We start from the raw sequence: 14,719 nt of genomic DNA, 5'->3' as shown, positions 1-14,719 counted from the left end.
ACAAATCGAGTGTACTGTAATGCAAAAAAAAAAAAAAAATTTTTTTGATAATTCTTTTAAGTAATGAAAACATATTTAAATATGGATATATATATGATTAAATAAATTACGTTCTTTTCCTTCACATTACAGTCATAAGAATTTGGGCGGAAATGCACTTAACTGTCGACAAATTAATACTACGGTAGATCGTAAGTCATTTTAATGGTTTGGGTTAAATTTGAATGGTTATCTAAATCTTATGCAAAATATAATTCCTTTTTTTCTCCTTTGTTTATAGTGAGTCAATAAAAATATATTTGGTGTATCAATAAAAATATATCAGGGTTTGACATAAATGAAATGATGCTACCGCTTTTGTTTTGAAGCTTATTAGTCACATACAAAAGCCAACGTGTTGAAAGACGTGAGGGCTATTTTTAGATTAGAAGAGGTCCGAACCAGTAGAAATGATATACTATTGCAACAGGCGACTGTAGAAACTAGTATGGGAAATTGATAAAACCGAAAAGGTCGCCTTGAAAGTTTCCAAAGATGTAACAAGAGCTGGGAAACAGGGTTTCACTTCAATGGGATAGTATGATCTTTGCGTTCACACAATGTGCTTATTTGCTTTATTCTCTACATCAATGCCTTTTTCTATAAAGTGCACGAACTATCTGATATTCTACCTGAGAGTCTGTGGAACTAAGTGCAGTTTCTACATCATTTTACGAACATTTGCACTAAACGTGTCTTTGTTTGCATGTGCAATTAACAAAACGAACACGGAGCTGTTAGCAATCGATTTAGTGTACTAACCGGTCTAGTTAACACGTCATGCTTTAGTTTCATGCTTCCTAACATCTGTAACCATTTACACAATTGCAAAAATCTTGAGACTGTCGAACATAAATGTGGACAAATGTGCTTGTTTCTAAAGGGACGAGACTGGAATAGCAGGATGTATGCCCATTCATTTTGTCATAAAGTTTGAGTCCTGAACCCTTGTGCTATGAACAGAAGTAGTACCGTAAGTATCTGTATTCACATCTTCAAGAGTTACAGTAAGCAGTCCTGCCCAATAGCAGAGCAGCATGTTTCACACTCGTTTCAAAGACGCACGCACTGTTGTTTTCGACTGACCACTCAAATACCTAGAACAGATACTGACATACTCTTGTTAGTAACAGAACATGGTGAAATTTCAAAAATAAATCTATCTAAAAAAAAAAAAACACGGATCTATACAATTTCAGTTTTGAGAGTTACAACCCAGTGTTTTAAAATGACATTTTTCCTGCCCAACATACATTTTCCTGTCACACCATTCTTCATTATTCATAATACTGCCAGATGTCAGTTTTGTCTCCATGGAAACAAAAGCAGTTGAGAAGAATATCTTCTACACGTCGTCGGCTGGTAGGTCAGGAACGTTTATCTTCGCTCTGGTGAAGAAGGCCATCTTTTCTCTAAGAGAGGTTACAGCAGACAATAAGCAGAGCTTGAAACAGGACGGTGTCAGATATAAAACAATTACTTGACATTAGCTCCGTTCCAAATCCTAGTGAGCTGCCTTTGAAAGCATTTTAAAGATGCTCATTTTGGCATATTTTAAGGTAGCATCGCATATATCCTTCAAAGGGAAGGCATTTCCATTATAGATTGCAATGAAGTTGGTGAAATAAATCATAAATAATCGAAAAATGGTTCAACGTCTTTGAAAACTACGATCTCTTTGTGAACTTTTTGAAGAGTCAAAATGGTAGTTGGACTGTCAATGGAGGGACAGAAATCTCTCAGATTTGGTTTCAAATACCTTAATTTGTGTTTCGAAGATGAACGAAAGTGGAACGGGTTTGGAACGACATGAGGGTGAGTAACTAATGACAGCATTTTTCGTATTTGGGTGAACTAACCCTTTAATAACTGTGGAAACGCATCATCACAGTCTGTGAAAAATGTTCATTAGCAACTTCAGACAATTGGAATCAACTCTGAGCTGATACTCCTGTGAAGATCAGGTGAAGAGGGCTATTTCAGCGTCACATGGAGTTGCTCCAGATCAGTCGATTATGGGCTTTCATTTCAGTTTAATATGCTGACTTAGAAGGTAGCTGCCTATGTAGGCAGTTAGAGAACAAGGCAGCTCACTAGGTTCCCCAATAACCTAAGATAATGTTTAGGATCAGTGCAGAAACAGTGACTTGGATGCATACAGAGAAGTTCTGCACACGCAGTGGTTTAAACATCACTGTATTCGTTCTGTACACGTGCATAACGAACCGAAAAGATCTGTACTGGAAATTTTTGTGTGTACCGTTACACCCCTATTAGCAACAGATGCCCACCTAAAGGACTGGACTCCAGGGACCTCCTTGAGGCTCTGTCCACGGATCTTGTGCACATCCTTGGCCGCCGCTCGCATCATCTTCTCTACCCTCTGTTCCTGTAGCTGCTCTTCCTGGGTCTGAGGAGAGAATGGCGAATCGAAATCAGAAGCTGGACCGGATGACGTGCCGTTTGTGGATTTGTTGGTTCTGGAAATCTACTGGGACTGACCTGTCTCTCTGCATGTTTGAGCAGCAGACGAAAGCGCTCGTCCTCCTGTACCCATGCGGGGAGGACGTGCTGGCCCTTCAGACGGGCGTTCTCCAACTGCTCCTTTAGCTCCCGCAGCACACGCAGTTCCTCGTTCAGTCGGCTTTGCCGTGTGCGAGTCACCTGCAAGTCTAACTCCAGATCCAGAGAGGTGCGCAGAAGCCCGTCCAGACCTTTGATCTGCATTGGTGGCTGTGTGTGTGAAAGAGAGAGAACAGAGGGGTGAAAACTTATTCAATAGCTCTGTTGTGTCATCAAGGGCCAGTTCCTTTATGTGTCAGCAATAGCTTGTTTTCATATGACGTCACACCACTGCGTTGCCATGGCGCGAAATGCAAATGGGGGGCAGGAAGTGATTTGCTGTATTTAGAAAGCACTATAACAAACTCAAAGTGCCTATGTTTTGCGTCGTTTATGGTTACTTAAATCGATCAAACCACGAGGAGTTTTTATCGTGTACCAAAAGTTGTTGTTCATAAGGGGGGAAAATGCAAGAAATTGACCGAAAAACTCCGGAAAAACAGCTTGCAAACCTACGTCTGCGGTCGGGAGGAGCCGAATGGGAAAATGCCCGTGTGTGCAGTGATCACTTCGTCAAAGGTGAGTTAATACAACTTAAGTGGCTATGTTTGTGTAACGTGTAAGTTAACGTGTAACGTTTCCGAACTTTGCAAAGTCAAAGTATGTCTATAAGACGAGGTAGTTGCTGATATCTACTGCCTCGATGGCAGGAAAATCTTTCAATTCAGTTGAAAAATCGCTCCTCTTCATAACGTAAGGATCACGTACAACATATGTTTGATTTTTTGTTTATATCTTCTCTTGTAATAGTGTGTAAAGTAGTACAGTACGGACTTTCCTCCATCTCGTCCATTGCGCTCTTCACTCCCTGCCCTCCATCTGAATTCCGCGCTTCATCATAATCACGTGACTGAAACCCAGCTATTAGACTTTACTTTTCTGATTTTAGACTAGTCTTAAAAGCAGTTTATGCAACCAATCACAAGTCAAAAATCACTGGTCCATACACAGCATTTAACATGCTTTGAAATGTTTTAGTAAAACATATACGTAGATAAACATTCTTTGTTGTTGTTAGGACCCAAACATCCGTGAGCACTAATGCAAATTCTTCTTCAAAATCGTACAGTTTTTCTCAATCGCTTTGGCTCAATTCGCAAGTTTTTTTTCTCTTGAGTTCAGATCTCTGATCAGTTACTTTCTTGTTCACATCAGATTTGAATTCCTTAATGATTTAAGCAATAACTGAATGAACATGGTTTGTTGATCAAAACTGATGAGTTGATTCTCAGTGAAATTGTCAAACTCCACAACTTCTAAATGTTCTTTCCTCGTGGAAGCCTTCACATGCAAAATGATCTATTCAATTATTAAAATCTGCCAGACATGCATGTATATTCCATAAATATCTATGACATTGAATGTTTGTGACGTCTACTAAATTGGCAAATGGCCTGCCATTGTAAATGAAGTACCATTTATCTTACCAATCAAACAATCACGTTTGAAGGAGAGGTAATAGAGTGGGTAAAAATTAACAAGCAATTGTGAATTTTCAAATGAAGCACATTTCCATAAAAAATAAATGTACAGTATAAATATAAATGTTTATATTTGTCTATTGAATTTTCCCAGTAAATTTGTACCTACTGTAGACATCTGTATCTAAAAAGCTCAGTGTGAGACACAAGAGCATTCAGCTAGACAAAACTGATATTGTTGTATAGACATAGAAAGCAATCAGTGTCAACAAAAAAGCAAAACAAACATGAAATTTGTAAATAACAAATATTTCCATGAGTGACTGCATGATTTGAAAAAACATCTAAACATTCTGACCAGTGTGGCTCACATGATGAAAAAAAATGGCATTGGCCATTTTACTGACACAATAACTACGTTTTGAAGCATGAATTGTTGAATGTTTTGAGTGAGTTACTACATTTTGCAGACATGCAATAGAGTTGTGATGTTCCATTATGATAATTGCACATTAAAAACAAAACAGCAGCCAATATATATATATATATATATATATATATATATATATATATTGTCTGCTGTTTTGTTTTTAATGTGCAATTATCATAATGGAACATCATGTTGTGTGAGAGGGGGAGTGGTCTCAGTGTGCAGTGTGAGAGGGGGAGTGGCCTCAGTGTGCAGTGTGAGAGGGGGAGTGGCCACTCAGTGTGCAGTGTGAGAGGGGGAGTGGCCACTCAGTGTGCAGTGTGAGAGGGGGAGTGGCCACTCAGTGTGCAGTGTGAGAGGGGGAGTGATCTCAGTGTGCAGTGTGAGAGGGGGAGTGGCCTCAGTGTGCAGTGTGAGAGGGGGAGTGGTCTCAGTGTGCAATGTGAGAAGGGGAGTGGCCTTAGTGTGCAGTGTGAGAGGGGGAGTGGTCTCAGTGTGCAGTGTGAGAGGGGGAGTGGCCTCAGTGTGCAGTGTGAGAGGGGAGTGATCTCAGTGTGCAGTGTGAGAGGGGGAGTGGCCTCAGTGTGCAGTGTGAGAGGGGGAGTGGTCAATCAGTGTGCAGTGTGAGAGGGGGAGTGGTCAATCAGTGTGCAGTGTGAGAGGGGGAGTGGTCTCAGTGTGCAGTGTGAGAGCGGGAGTGGCCACTCAGTGTGCAGTGTGAGAGGGGGAGTGGCCACTCAGTGTGCAGTGTGAGAGGGGGAGTGGCCTTATTGTGCAGTGTGAGAGGGGGAGTGGTCTCAGTGTGCAGTGTGAGAGGGGGAGTGGCCTCAGTGTGCAATGTGAGAGGGGGAGTGGCCTTATTTTGCAGTGTGAGAGGGGGAGTGGCCTCAGTGTGCAGTGTGAGAGGGGGAGTGGTCTCAGTGTGCAATGTGAGAGGGGGAGTGGCCTTATTTTGCAGTGTGAGAGGGGGAGTGGTCTCAGTGTGCAATGTGAGAGGGGGAGTGGTCTCAGTGTGCAATGTGAGAGGGGGAGTGGCCTTATTTTGCAGTGTGAGAGGGGGAGTGGTCTCAGTGTGCAATGTGAGAGGGGGAGTGGCCTCAGTGTGCAGTGGGAGGGGGAGTGGCCTCAGTGTGCAGTGTGAGAGGGGGAGTGGCCTTAGTGTGCAGTGTGAGAGGGGGAGTGGTCTCAGTGTGCAGTGTGAGAGGGGGAGTGGCCTCAGTGTGCAGTGGGAGGGGGAGTGGCCTCAGTGTGTAGTGTGAGAGGGGGAGTGGCCTTAGTGTGCAGTGTGAGAGGGGGAGTGGTCTCAGTGTGCAGTGTGAGAGGGGGAGTGGCCTCAGTGTGCAGTGTGAGAGGGGGAGTGGCCTCAGTGTGCAGTGTGAGAGGGGGAGTGGTCTCAGTGTGCAGTGTGAGAGGGGGAGTGATCTCAGTGTGCAGTGTGAGAGGGGGAGTGGCCTCAGTGTGCAGTGTGAGAGGGGGAGTGGCCTCAGTGTGCAGTGTGAGAGGGGGAGTGGCCTCAGTGTGCAGCGTGAGAGGGGGAGTGGCCACTCAGTGTGCAGTGTGAGAGGGGGAGTGGCCTCAGTGTGCAGCGTGAGAGGGGGAGTGATCTCAGTGTGCAGTGTGAGAGGGGGAGTGGCCAGCGGCTACAGAGGCAAAAACCAATGTGTGATTCTTTTACCGATATATTTAAAGATATCTTTTGCATTTCTAATCCAAACAACGTCAAACGTGGCACTGCACTTACTCGTGCCTGTAGCAAGACACGTCAAATTTGAAATCCATCGGACTAACAGTTCGAGAGATATGCGCATAAAAGACACACACACAAACACACACACACACAGACAAACAGAAAGACGTTCCTGTAATTTATAGATAGATATAATATTCAGAAGTAAACAGCGTAGCAGTTAACATCCACAAATTAATAAGCGCGACGATTCAGGGAGCAGGCTACACAGTGAACTCCAAAAAAACGCTACGCTTGAGCAAACAGTTTGTGAATAGGCTACTACAAATGATGGCCGTGAGTAAAATATAATATTCAGAAGTAAACTGTGTAGCTAACTTAACCCTTTCACGCGTACGATCACACCGGTGTGATCAGTCTTGGCTGGTCCCTGGAGCGTACGATCACACCGGTGTGATTAGAACGGTCAGTGCATCACGTGATCAACTGCTAAATTCAAACGTGCTTTCGCGCGTTGGCTGGTGCTGAGCCAGAGACGGATGCGCTCAGTGCTGTCATATATCACAACTATTGAGTGTTTTCAATCACATAATGTTTATTTTAGGTTTCAGACATTTAAATACACATAAGTACTAGCAAAACAATGATTTTGAGTTTGTAAAATACACACTGATGTCTATGGAAGCGGCAATAATAATCCTTTCCATTATAATAAGACGACACGTTTTATTTATATCAGATACACATTGTGTAAGTCGCTTTACATTTGACCCTATTCTTCTATTGACGTGTTGTAAATCCAACAGATCCGATTCTCTGAACTGTAAAACAAACTAAAATGGCGCCGCCCATTGTGCATACAGCTCAACTAACGCGATCGTTATAAAGGTGTTTAACCCTCTGGGGACCAAGAACGCACCCGTGCGTTTTGCTCGTTTTTTTTCACATAGCAGAAAAATAGACTTAAAGTACTACCATAATTTCTGGTCATATAGAGTTAAGAAATATGAGAAAATAAACTGTTAAATGTCTACTTTTTTATGTGCCCACATACAATCGAAATAAAATATTGTGGTTTTGTAAAATAAAGAAAATAAACAGGGTGTGCGTTCTGCCTCCCCTTCTCCGTGAACTTTTTTTCTGGAGCACGTCTCTTAAACTTAAACAAAACTCAGCTAATACTATTCACCCAGGCCTGAAATGTATATCTTTATAATCATTTAAGTTTGTACTTTTAAATGAGCTGATTCAAAACTAAAACAATTTAGTTAGTATTTGTACATACATAACAAGATGTCCAGTTTCTCAAACGCTTGCTCATTATTTTTAATTTGACCACGCACGCCCACAAAAGAGACTGATATGCAAATCTCCATGAAGGAACGCGAACGCGCTCATTACCTCAAAAACAATGCACCAAACTTCACTCCTCTCCTCTGCTTTTCGTCGAGTTCGGAAGACACGCAGTGAGCTTACATTGGATTTAGTTACATCAGAAGAAGAACGCGCTCATTACCTCAAAAACAAAGCACCAAACTTCATCAGTCCTCTGCTTTTCTTCGAGTTCGGAAGACACGCAGTGAGCTTACATTGGATTTAGTTACATCAGAAGAAGAAGAACGCGATTTGAAGACAAGAAAGATGTAAGGTAAGAAATGTATTATGAATTATATTAGTTAGTGTTATTGTTGCATACACTTGACATTCCAGTTGAACTGTTGCTAGACTAAAATTTATGAAATCGATAGAACCATGTTGAAATATGAACTATAGCCTAGACAGGGGCAGGAAATGTATTTGTCATGTACGACACGAGGATGTTTTTATGTTTAATAAAACACAGCTTTATGTTAGGCTAGTATCAGTGTTTACTCTAATATGGTGAATATTATAATGTTTAGAAACATGTTTGCTGTTAAATACTGTGTTTGTAACGAATGGAAACATTTGAAGTAAACGTATCCATATATTTTTTTCTAGTGTACTGAAGTTTTTCTTTTTAACGATTTATAGGCCGCATTCTTGGCTATTGTTATTATTATTAACTAACTGAAATAAAACCATGTCTATATGGTGAAGGGTGTGTGATAGAAGTGTCCAGACGTATGCACCCTGTATTTTAAAGAAGAACATTTAATTATTTGCGATACATTATTCATTCACAAATAATTCAGGGGGATTATTCATGTCCCTAAAGGTTGGAGTTTTTCTCATTTTTTTAATTAAGGCATTAAGTAAGTAAGGCATTAAGATTTTTTATTCCTCGTTTTAGTCAACTTTAGCATGGGTGTGTTCACTTATTCTAAGCAGTGTGTGTGTATATATAATTAAAAAGCAATTTTAACCAGAAAAATCTACAATGCATGCCCAAAGTCGTGCAGCCATATAGTTTCTCTTGATATCAGCATGTTCACAGGTGTTTATTTTATTTTTTACAGGGATGAGATGCCACTGATGAGTCCTGCTGACTTCAACATTCACAGGAGACTGTACGTGAACATGGTAAAATGAAAAATCAAACACTTTGGAAATGACAGGTATGTACTATGTTTCAGGAATGGGACAATCCTGTGTGACTGTGCAAGCCTCTGTCTTTAGATCAGTGTGTTTACTAATGTGCTTTTTTTGTCCTTTGTTGTGCATCTTTGGATTATGTTGTGTTGTAAATAAATCCAAACAATCTAAAAGCCTTTCTTTTTTAAATCTCCTCATTTTTTGTGCAAGGCTCCTCGTAATGATAGGGCCTGATAGCACCTTATAGGGCCATTATGTCTTTCTCAGGTGTGAAATGCCATACATATTAATGAGAGATCACGCCTCCTCGCATTAAGCTTTCTCACACTAAACACGTCATACACATTATAAAAGACTTTATTGACTTATCTGAATGAGTAGTCAGGATGATTCTCACATAGTTTTGGAGCAAATATTCTAGACTATGTGATACAATTTTCAAAAGTCTTGTGAATAAATAATCAATATGTGTTTTGTGGCCTTATTTCAGAAACTTTTAGTTTTAGTTTTTTCAATAACCATGCATAAATAATATTTTCTCAAAAATACAAACATGTACATACATGTTGCTCACATACTATGGTAGCCCCGTTTGTGCTATATAGAGTGAATTTACACCTTTGCCATTAACATGTTTATAAATAACTGACAAAGCACCTTTGTCCCCAGAGGGTTAAACAACAAAACCCATCCACTTGCACATATTTGACAATCGGAAAATCAGTGTTTCATGCTATAGCTAATACATTTGTGAATATTTTTAATAAAAAAGGAAAAATGACATAAAAGCAGATCATCATTCATTCAGCACTGTGTTGTGGTTGCGCTGTGTCACGTGACAAGCAGTGACGCGTCACTATGGAAACATTAAAGTGACAAGTTCTAAATAACGGTCGCCTTGAAAAACTCACGCTGGGGGGTCAGTTAGAATATTTTACACTTACGTGTGAAAGGGTTAATGTTTAGCTGACAGAGTGTTTATGTCAGAATGTTTATTTTTAAACCACAACCTTCTAAGTGCTTCTTTTACCGATATATTTACCGATATCTTTTGCATTTCGAATACAAACAACGTCAAACTTGGCACTGCACTTACTCGTGCCCGTAGCAAGACACCTGTCAAGTTTGAAATCCATTGGACTAACGGTTCGAGAGATATGCGAATAACAGACACACACACACACACACACACACACACACACACAGACAGACAGACAGACAGACAGATGTTCCTGTAATTTACTGATAGATAGATGAGATATGTGATATTTTTATATTACTGCTTTAAAGGGAGGTGGTACTTTATCCCCTTTTAGGAGACTTTAAAAGCCTGTACTATAAATCATTAAAGCTCTCTGTACAGTCCTCATTAGGCAAATCAATTCAGAATTACACTCTCACTATGACACTGCTTTAAAAGACTCAATGTAATGTGTCTCCTAAGGCACAGTGAGAGCAAATCTGACCTTTCTAGACTATTTGAGGCCCTCTGGAGGGGCTCAGCAAACCCATTTGCTCACTCTGAGACTGTGCTTCATTAACACTGACCTCAGGTCAGCACAGAAATGTCGGTATTAAATATTAAACTGCTGCTAATAAGCCTAAACTCCCCTTTCTAAGGAAAGTGTTTAGCTTTAGGGTTAGTGAAATGCATGCAGTTTCCTAAGAAAAATCCAAAGGGATCCCTAAATGGAATTTAATTCCATTTCTGTTCTGTTGAGATTAACTGCACGATTTATATGTTTGGGGGCCTATTTGAGATGGTTGAAGCGTGTTTATCAATTTGAATTTTTGGATTTATTAGGATTATTATTTCATTAGGACAATTTTCATAGGATTTGCAGAAGAAATTAAGCATCAACCTGAATGTAAAGCATTTTTTTTAGCTATTAAAGGACCATGGGGTCTCTGAACTGGTCATAAGATCATAAGAATCATGAGATTTTTAGCCAAACGAGTGGATGTGAATGTGTAATATTTTCATGTTACCTTCTTCATTCGAACACTGCGTCTCTCAGAAGCGTTCCGGACGAATGGAGATTTCTTAGAAAGGGTGGAGCTGTCACTGTCGCTGCGGTTGATCTGGTGATTTAATGAATTTGGGCATAGGTAAAAAAAAAAAAAAATAATAATAATAATATTGAGCTCTAATAATAATTTTAAATATCTAAATGTGTGAATCTATGTTCTCACCCTGCAGATATACTGGCTCTGAGGTCCAGGTGAAAATGTCTTGGACCGTATGATGGTGTTCCCTCTCATGAAAGGGTTTTGCTGATGAACATCGTGTCGTCGCTCCTTGGGCCGAACTACAGAAGCAGAATGGGGGAGTCCGTCCACACTTGTCTCCTTATTCACCTTATGAGGCAAAGAGAGGATGTCATTAAGTTTCATTGGAAAGGTACAACAAAAACTTCTATAAAAGCAATGAGAAAGTTTTTGCTGTGTATAAATGAATCATGGCTGTCACCTTTTCCGTTATCACTGCTGTTGGTCCAAGTTTAACCGGCTCTTCCTCCTGTTCCCACGGGCATTCATCGGGATAGAACTCCTCACCCTCCTCAACATCACTACCTTCTCCATCCACAAACACGTCACCATCTAATGCCTCTGTGGGCCTGTAAGATCACAAATATGCCATTTGACACCAGGGTTATTATGGCTTATTACAAGCAAAGAATTACATAAATACAGCATATTCTGCAAACACCCCTTTTGTGCGCCATGCCTGTCCAATCTCAAACATCAAAAACACAGGTCTTAGGGGAGCTTGTGAAGGCATGTCTCAACAGGTACATATAAAGGAATACTTTTAGCTGTGTTGCTATGTTTCATGAGTAAGCAACTGAGTAGGCAAACACTCTCTAGAGCGAACGCGAGCATCTCGCTTATAATAAAGCCATCCGGTGTATATCTGCACCGGCAGCATTTTTGACATGTCGTGCCACAACTATTTGAGACTGCATACACTGGACACGTCAAAAAGAAAAACATATAAACAGGAACAATTGTCTTTCTGAACGTGCACATGATGATGTTGTACTGAAACGTCCATTGCAGTGCGTTGCATCGCAATGCCCCATTCGCTTTGACGTGTTCATGGCCTGGTTGTTTAATCTTTAAAGGTTCGAAATTTGGCTTGCACTCCAGTACCCAAAGCTGAATGATTTTCCTGTGTAACGCGTCAGTCATGGTCCCACGCCGGCTAAACAAACACTCTCAGGCTGCGCCTGCTACAGTAGCCACGCCCCAAACTCTCTCTATTGGTTGAGCTGGAAAGAGATTGACAGATCTGAGCAGACCGCTCAATCTTTTCTCAATGTTTACTTTTGGGAGAGATACAATGAACAATAAACTGGGTTAAGAGAATGTATTACAAAAACATAAAACATTTGTTTTTAAGTAACATAAAAAAACTTACATACTTCACCTTTAAGTAATTTCATTTTATCTTCCGAAAATGACTACTTTTAGTTTTGCTTTCCTTTAGTTTCCATCTCTTTTAGTACCCACAAATGCTATGTACTTTATCTATATATTCATCTGCATTATACTTACAACAACACAATTACTATCAAAGTTCAAGTTTAATTTGTCCAATTAAAGTAATTTCTTTGTAAATGAATGTAGTTTTCTTAAGATGCGGTCACATTAGCAAAACTTCCCAGACAAAGAAGGTCCATTATCCGACCGTTATTAATATTTTGACCCATGAAGCAATGCTTACTCACTTCCAAACTTAGCAGTTTTATATTAGTCAACACGGTGGATTTAGAGTTGAACAAACTTGAATCGAATGCGATGCGAAATCCATGAAAATATTTTACCTCGTGCGAAATTGTAGTTTGCATGCACGGGGCAAGGTTGTAGAGTTACATTCAAGCTATTTTAGGGAATGAAGAATTTTTTCAAGGAAAAAAACGTTTAAAGATGTCATTTTGGTGATCAAAGATGAGTTTAAAAGAACAAAATTATTGACTACAGGGGGACTTTAACACAATTATTAAGCGTTTTTGGGCTGCTTGTTTGAGCTTGATATCTGTCAACACAAGTCAAGAAGAGTAAAGACATACAGAAGAGAGTAATGCCTCTGATGTGCATTTAAATACGTCATTAACAACTAGTTGTTCAGTTCCGTTCCGTACACAGAATTTAGCTAAAACGAAAAAGTAAAAGCTAATTGCTAAACTGTTTGTGTGTTCAGAACTGAATTAAGCAATAAAAGGTGAACCGACAAACGGATTTAGCTGTAGTATGTACGTGGCCATAGTCTGTTATATTAAAATCTACTAACACATTTAGAAGCTGCAATTACATTTACATTATTTGGCTTTTTTTCTTTTAGTTAGCGAAAAAAAAAAAAAAAAAAAGGTAGTTTTCACTGTTGTAATCAGACCATCAGTACTGAAAGTCACAGTGCTCCGAATTAAATAGAAAGTTATTGTTGTGTTTTAAGAAATGCAACTGAGTTAAACCGTAATGATCCTAAAAGAGCAACACTTTTACTTATCTAGTCTGCAACCTTTCAGAAGCGAGTGATGGTGGAAAATGCTCTCGAAAAATGCTGCCATGCCACATTCCTGTCTTTGTTTTTAATTTCCATGACAGGTGGTTGTGGTTGAATCATCGTCTAAAACAAACAGGCATTGTAAAGTGCAGTTTTGGTTCAAATCATGAGACTGCCCTTCAGCCAATCCAAAAGAGGCAAGGTGAGCTAATTTCGATACACGTGTATCGAAAGAGTCCAGAAAATGACATGAGAGAGGAAATATGCCCCTCAGTATTGCTCATGCACAGTCCTTGGATCAGTTGTTCATCCTGTTTATGTTACTAATGTAATTTTGGCGGAGCAGATCAAACACCAGGGAAAGTGAGTCATCGTGTGCCGTCTCACTGTGATAAATTCTCACGAGACAGCAGAAAGGAGGTCAGTCAATAAGAAAATAGGGGTTGGAAAAGGAAGAGAAGGAATATGAGATTCAAACAGCTTGTTAATTGCTTGTGTTGATCCTGGGTGGGATACTGGGTATGATGTGAAACCCAGACTCTCACTGACACATTGTTAAGGTTAACAGCTGTGCTGAAATGGATTAAAGCTTATTATATTGGTGCTTCGTCACAAGTGGTGGCAGGTAACGTACCAGTCCTCCACAGGAACGTTCTCCAGGTGTGCAGTGGCGGTCTCTGAGGTGCTGGGAGCTGAAGCCTAAAAATAAATAATAGGATAAAGATTATGATGTATTTAAAAACATCCTTGATTTAGGCTTTTCTGCAATATATTACTTTAAATGTGTCTTATACCTGTTGGTAACAGATGCATGCTAATTGTATCTAATACTTTCTAAATGTAATACTTTGGCCAATTATTGGCAAAATGCAATAAGGCACTTTTTTGTGAATAGGGTACAATTTTGTGTCCTGTTATTGTTTTAGATGCACATGATTTTGTTGGAAGAAACGGATAAACTATTATTTAACATAAAATTAACCTAGAATGCAAGGTAGATATATAAAAAATTCCTCGTAAAATGGTGATTTTGGTCTGTCCCAACTTGGAGGTTTTGATCTTCTCCACTTTATTCAACAATTCATCAAAACAAACTACATAATAATTTTCACTGTCAAAACTAAAAAATTTTAATTTTCAATTGAATTAAATTAAAGTAATAATATAATATCACCATCTCACATTTGTATTATTTTATCTATTTAATGTTGATGTCTATTGAAGTTTACTGAAGTAACAAAAATCATCTCACAAGATAAAAGAGCTTCAGGCCTTATTTTGTGCCTTATTCGTGGAAAGTACCAGTAAAATCTAGATATAATAAACATCATAAAAGAACAGGCTGTTTGCAAATTCAAAACTGCTGATAAGAAGTGAAGCAACTAATTCTATGTAATTTGATCATCAACAGTATTAGAAAGCAGAAAGGACTTTTTGGGCAAGAAATAATCCATTTCTTCAGAAAGAACTGGATATAATATTTATGAATACTCCATGTT

The 14,719-nt window shown here is 39.5% G+C and overlaps 1 protein-coding gene and 1 long non-coding RNA gene across 2 annotated transcripts in view; one reads left to right on the top strand and one right to left on the bottom strand.

The window, feature by feature from the left end:
* The first annotated feature begins 931 nt into the window (after nucleotides 1-931).
* On the top strand, nucleotides 932-1,217 carry LOC130095545 (uncharacterized). Its single transcript, XR_008808124.1, has 2 exons — nucleotides 932-1,053; nucleotides 1,099-1,217. It is a non-coding gene; the product is annotated as an uncharacterized LOC130095545 (long non-coding RNA).
* wwc1 (WW and C2 domain containing 1) overlaps nucleotides 1,138-14,719 on the bottom strand; it is a 53,177-nt gene continuing 39,595 nt past the window's right edge. The window contains exons 16-22 of the mRNA XM_056262294.1: nucleotides 13,855-13,919; nucleotides 11,184-11,331; nucleotides 10,907-11,071; nucleotides 10,703-10,795; nucleotides 2,542-2,772; nucleotides 2,331-2,449; nucleotides 1,138-1,451 (exon numbers count right to left, since the gene is read on the bottom strand). Coding sequence (XP_056118269.1) covers nucleotides 1,385-1,451; nucleotides 2,331-2,449; nucleotides 2,542-2,772; nucleotides 10,703-10,795; nucleotides 10,907-11,071; nucleotides 11,184-11,331; nucleotides 13,855-13,919 — 888 coding nt within the window. The 3' untranslated portion in view covers nucleotides 1,138-1,384. The remainder of the gene's footprint in view (nucleotides 1,452-2,330; nucleotides 2,450-2,541; nucleotides 2,773-10,702; nucleotides 10,796-10,906; nucleotides 11,072-11,183; nucleotides 11,332-13,854; nucleotides 13,920-14,719) is intronic.

The sequence above is a fragment of the Rhinichthys klamathensis genome, unplaced genomic scaffold (assembly GCF_029890125.1).
Source record: "Rhinichthys klamathensis goyatoka isolate OS25496 unplaced genomic scaffold, OSU_Roscu_1.1 h1tg000191l_1, whole genome shotgun sequence".
NCBI lineage: Eukaryota > Metazoa > Chordata > Actinopteri > Cypriniformes > Leuciscidae > Rhinichthys > Rhinichthys klamathensis.
The sequence above is the reverse complement of the archived record's forward strand: the minus strand, read 5'-3'. Positions and strand labels throughout refer to the sequence as shown.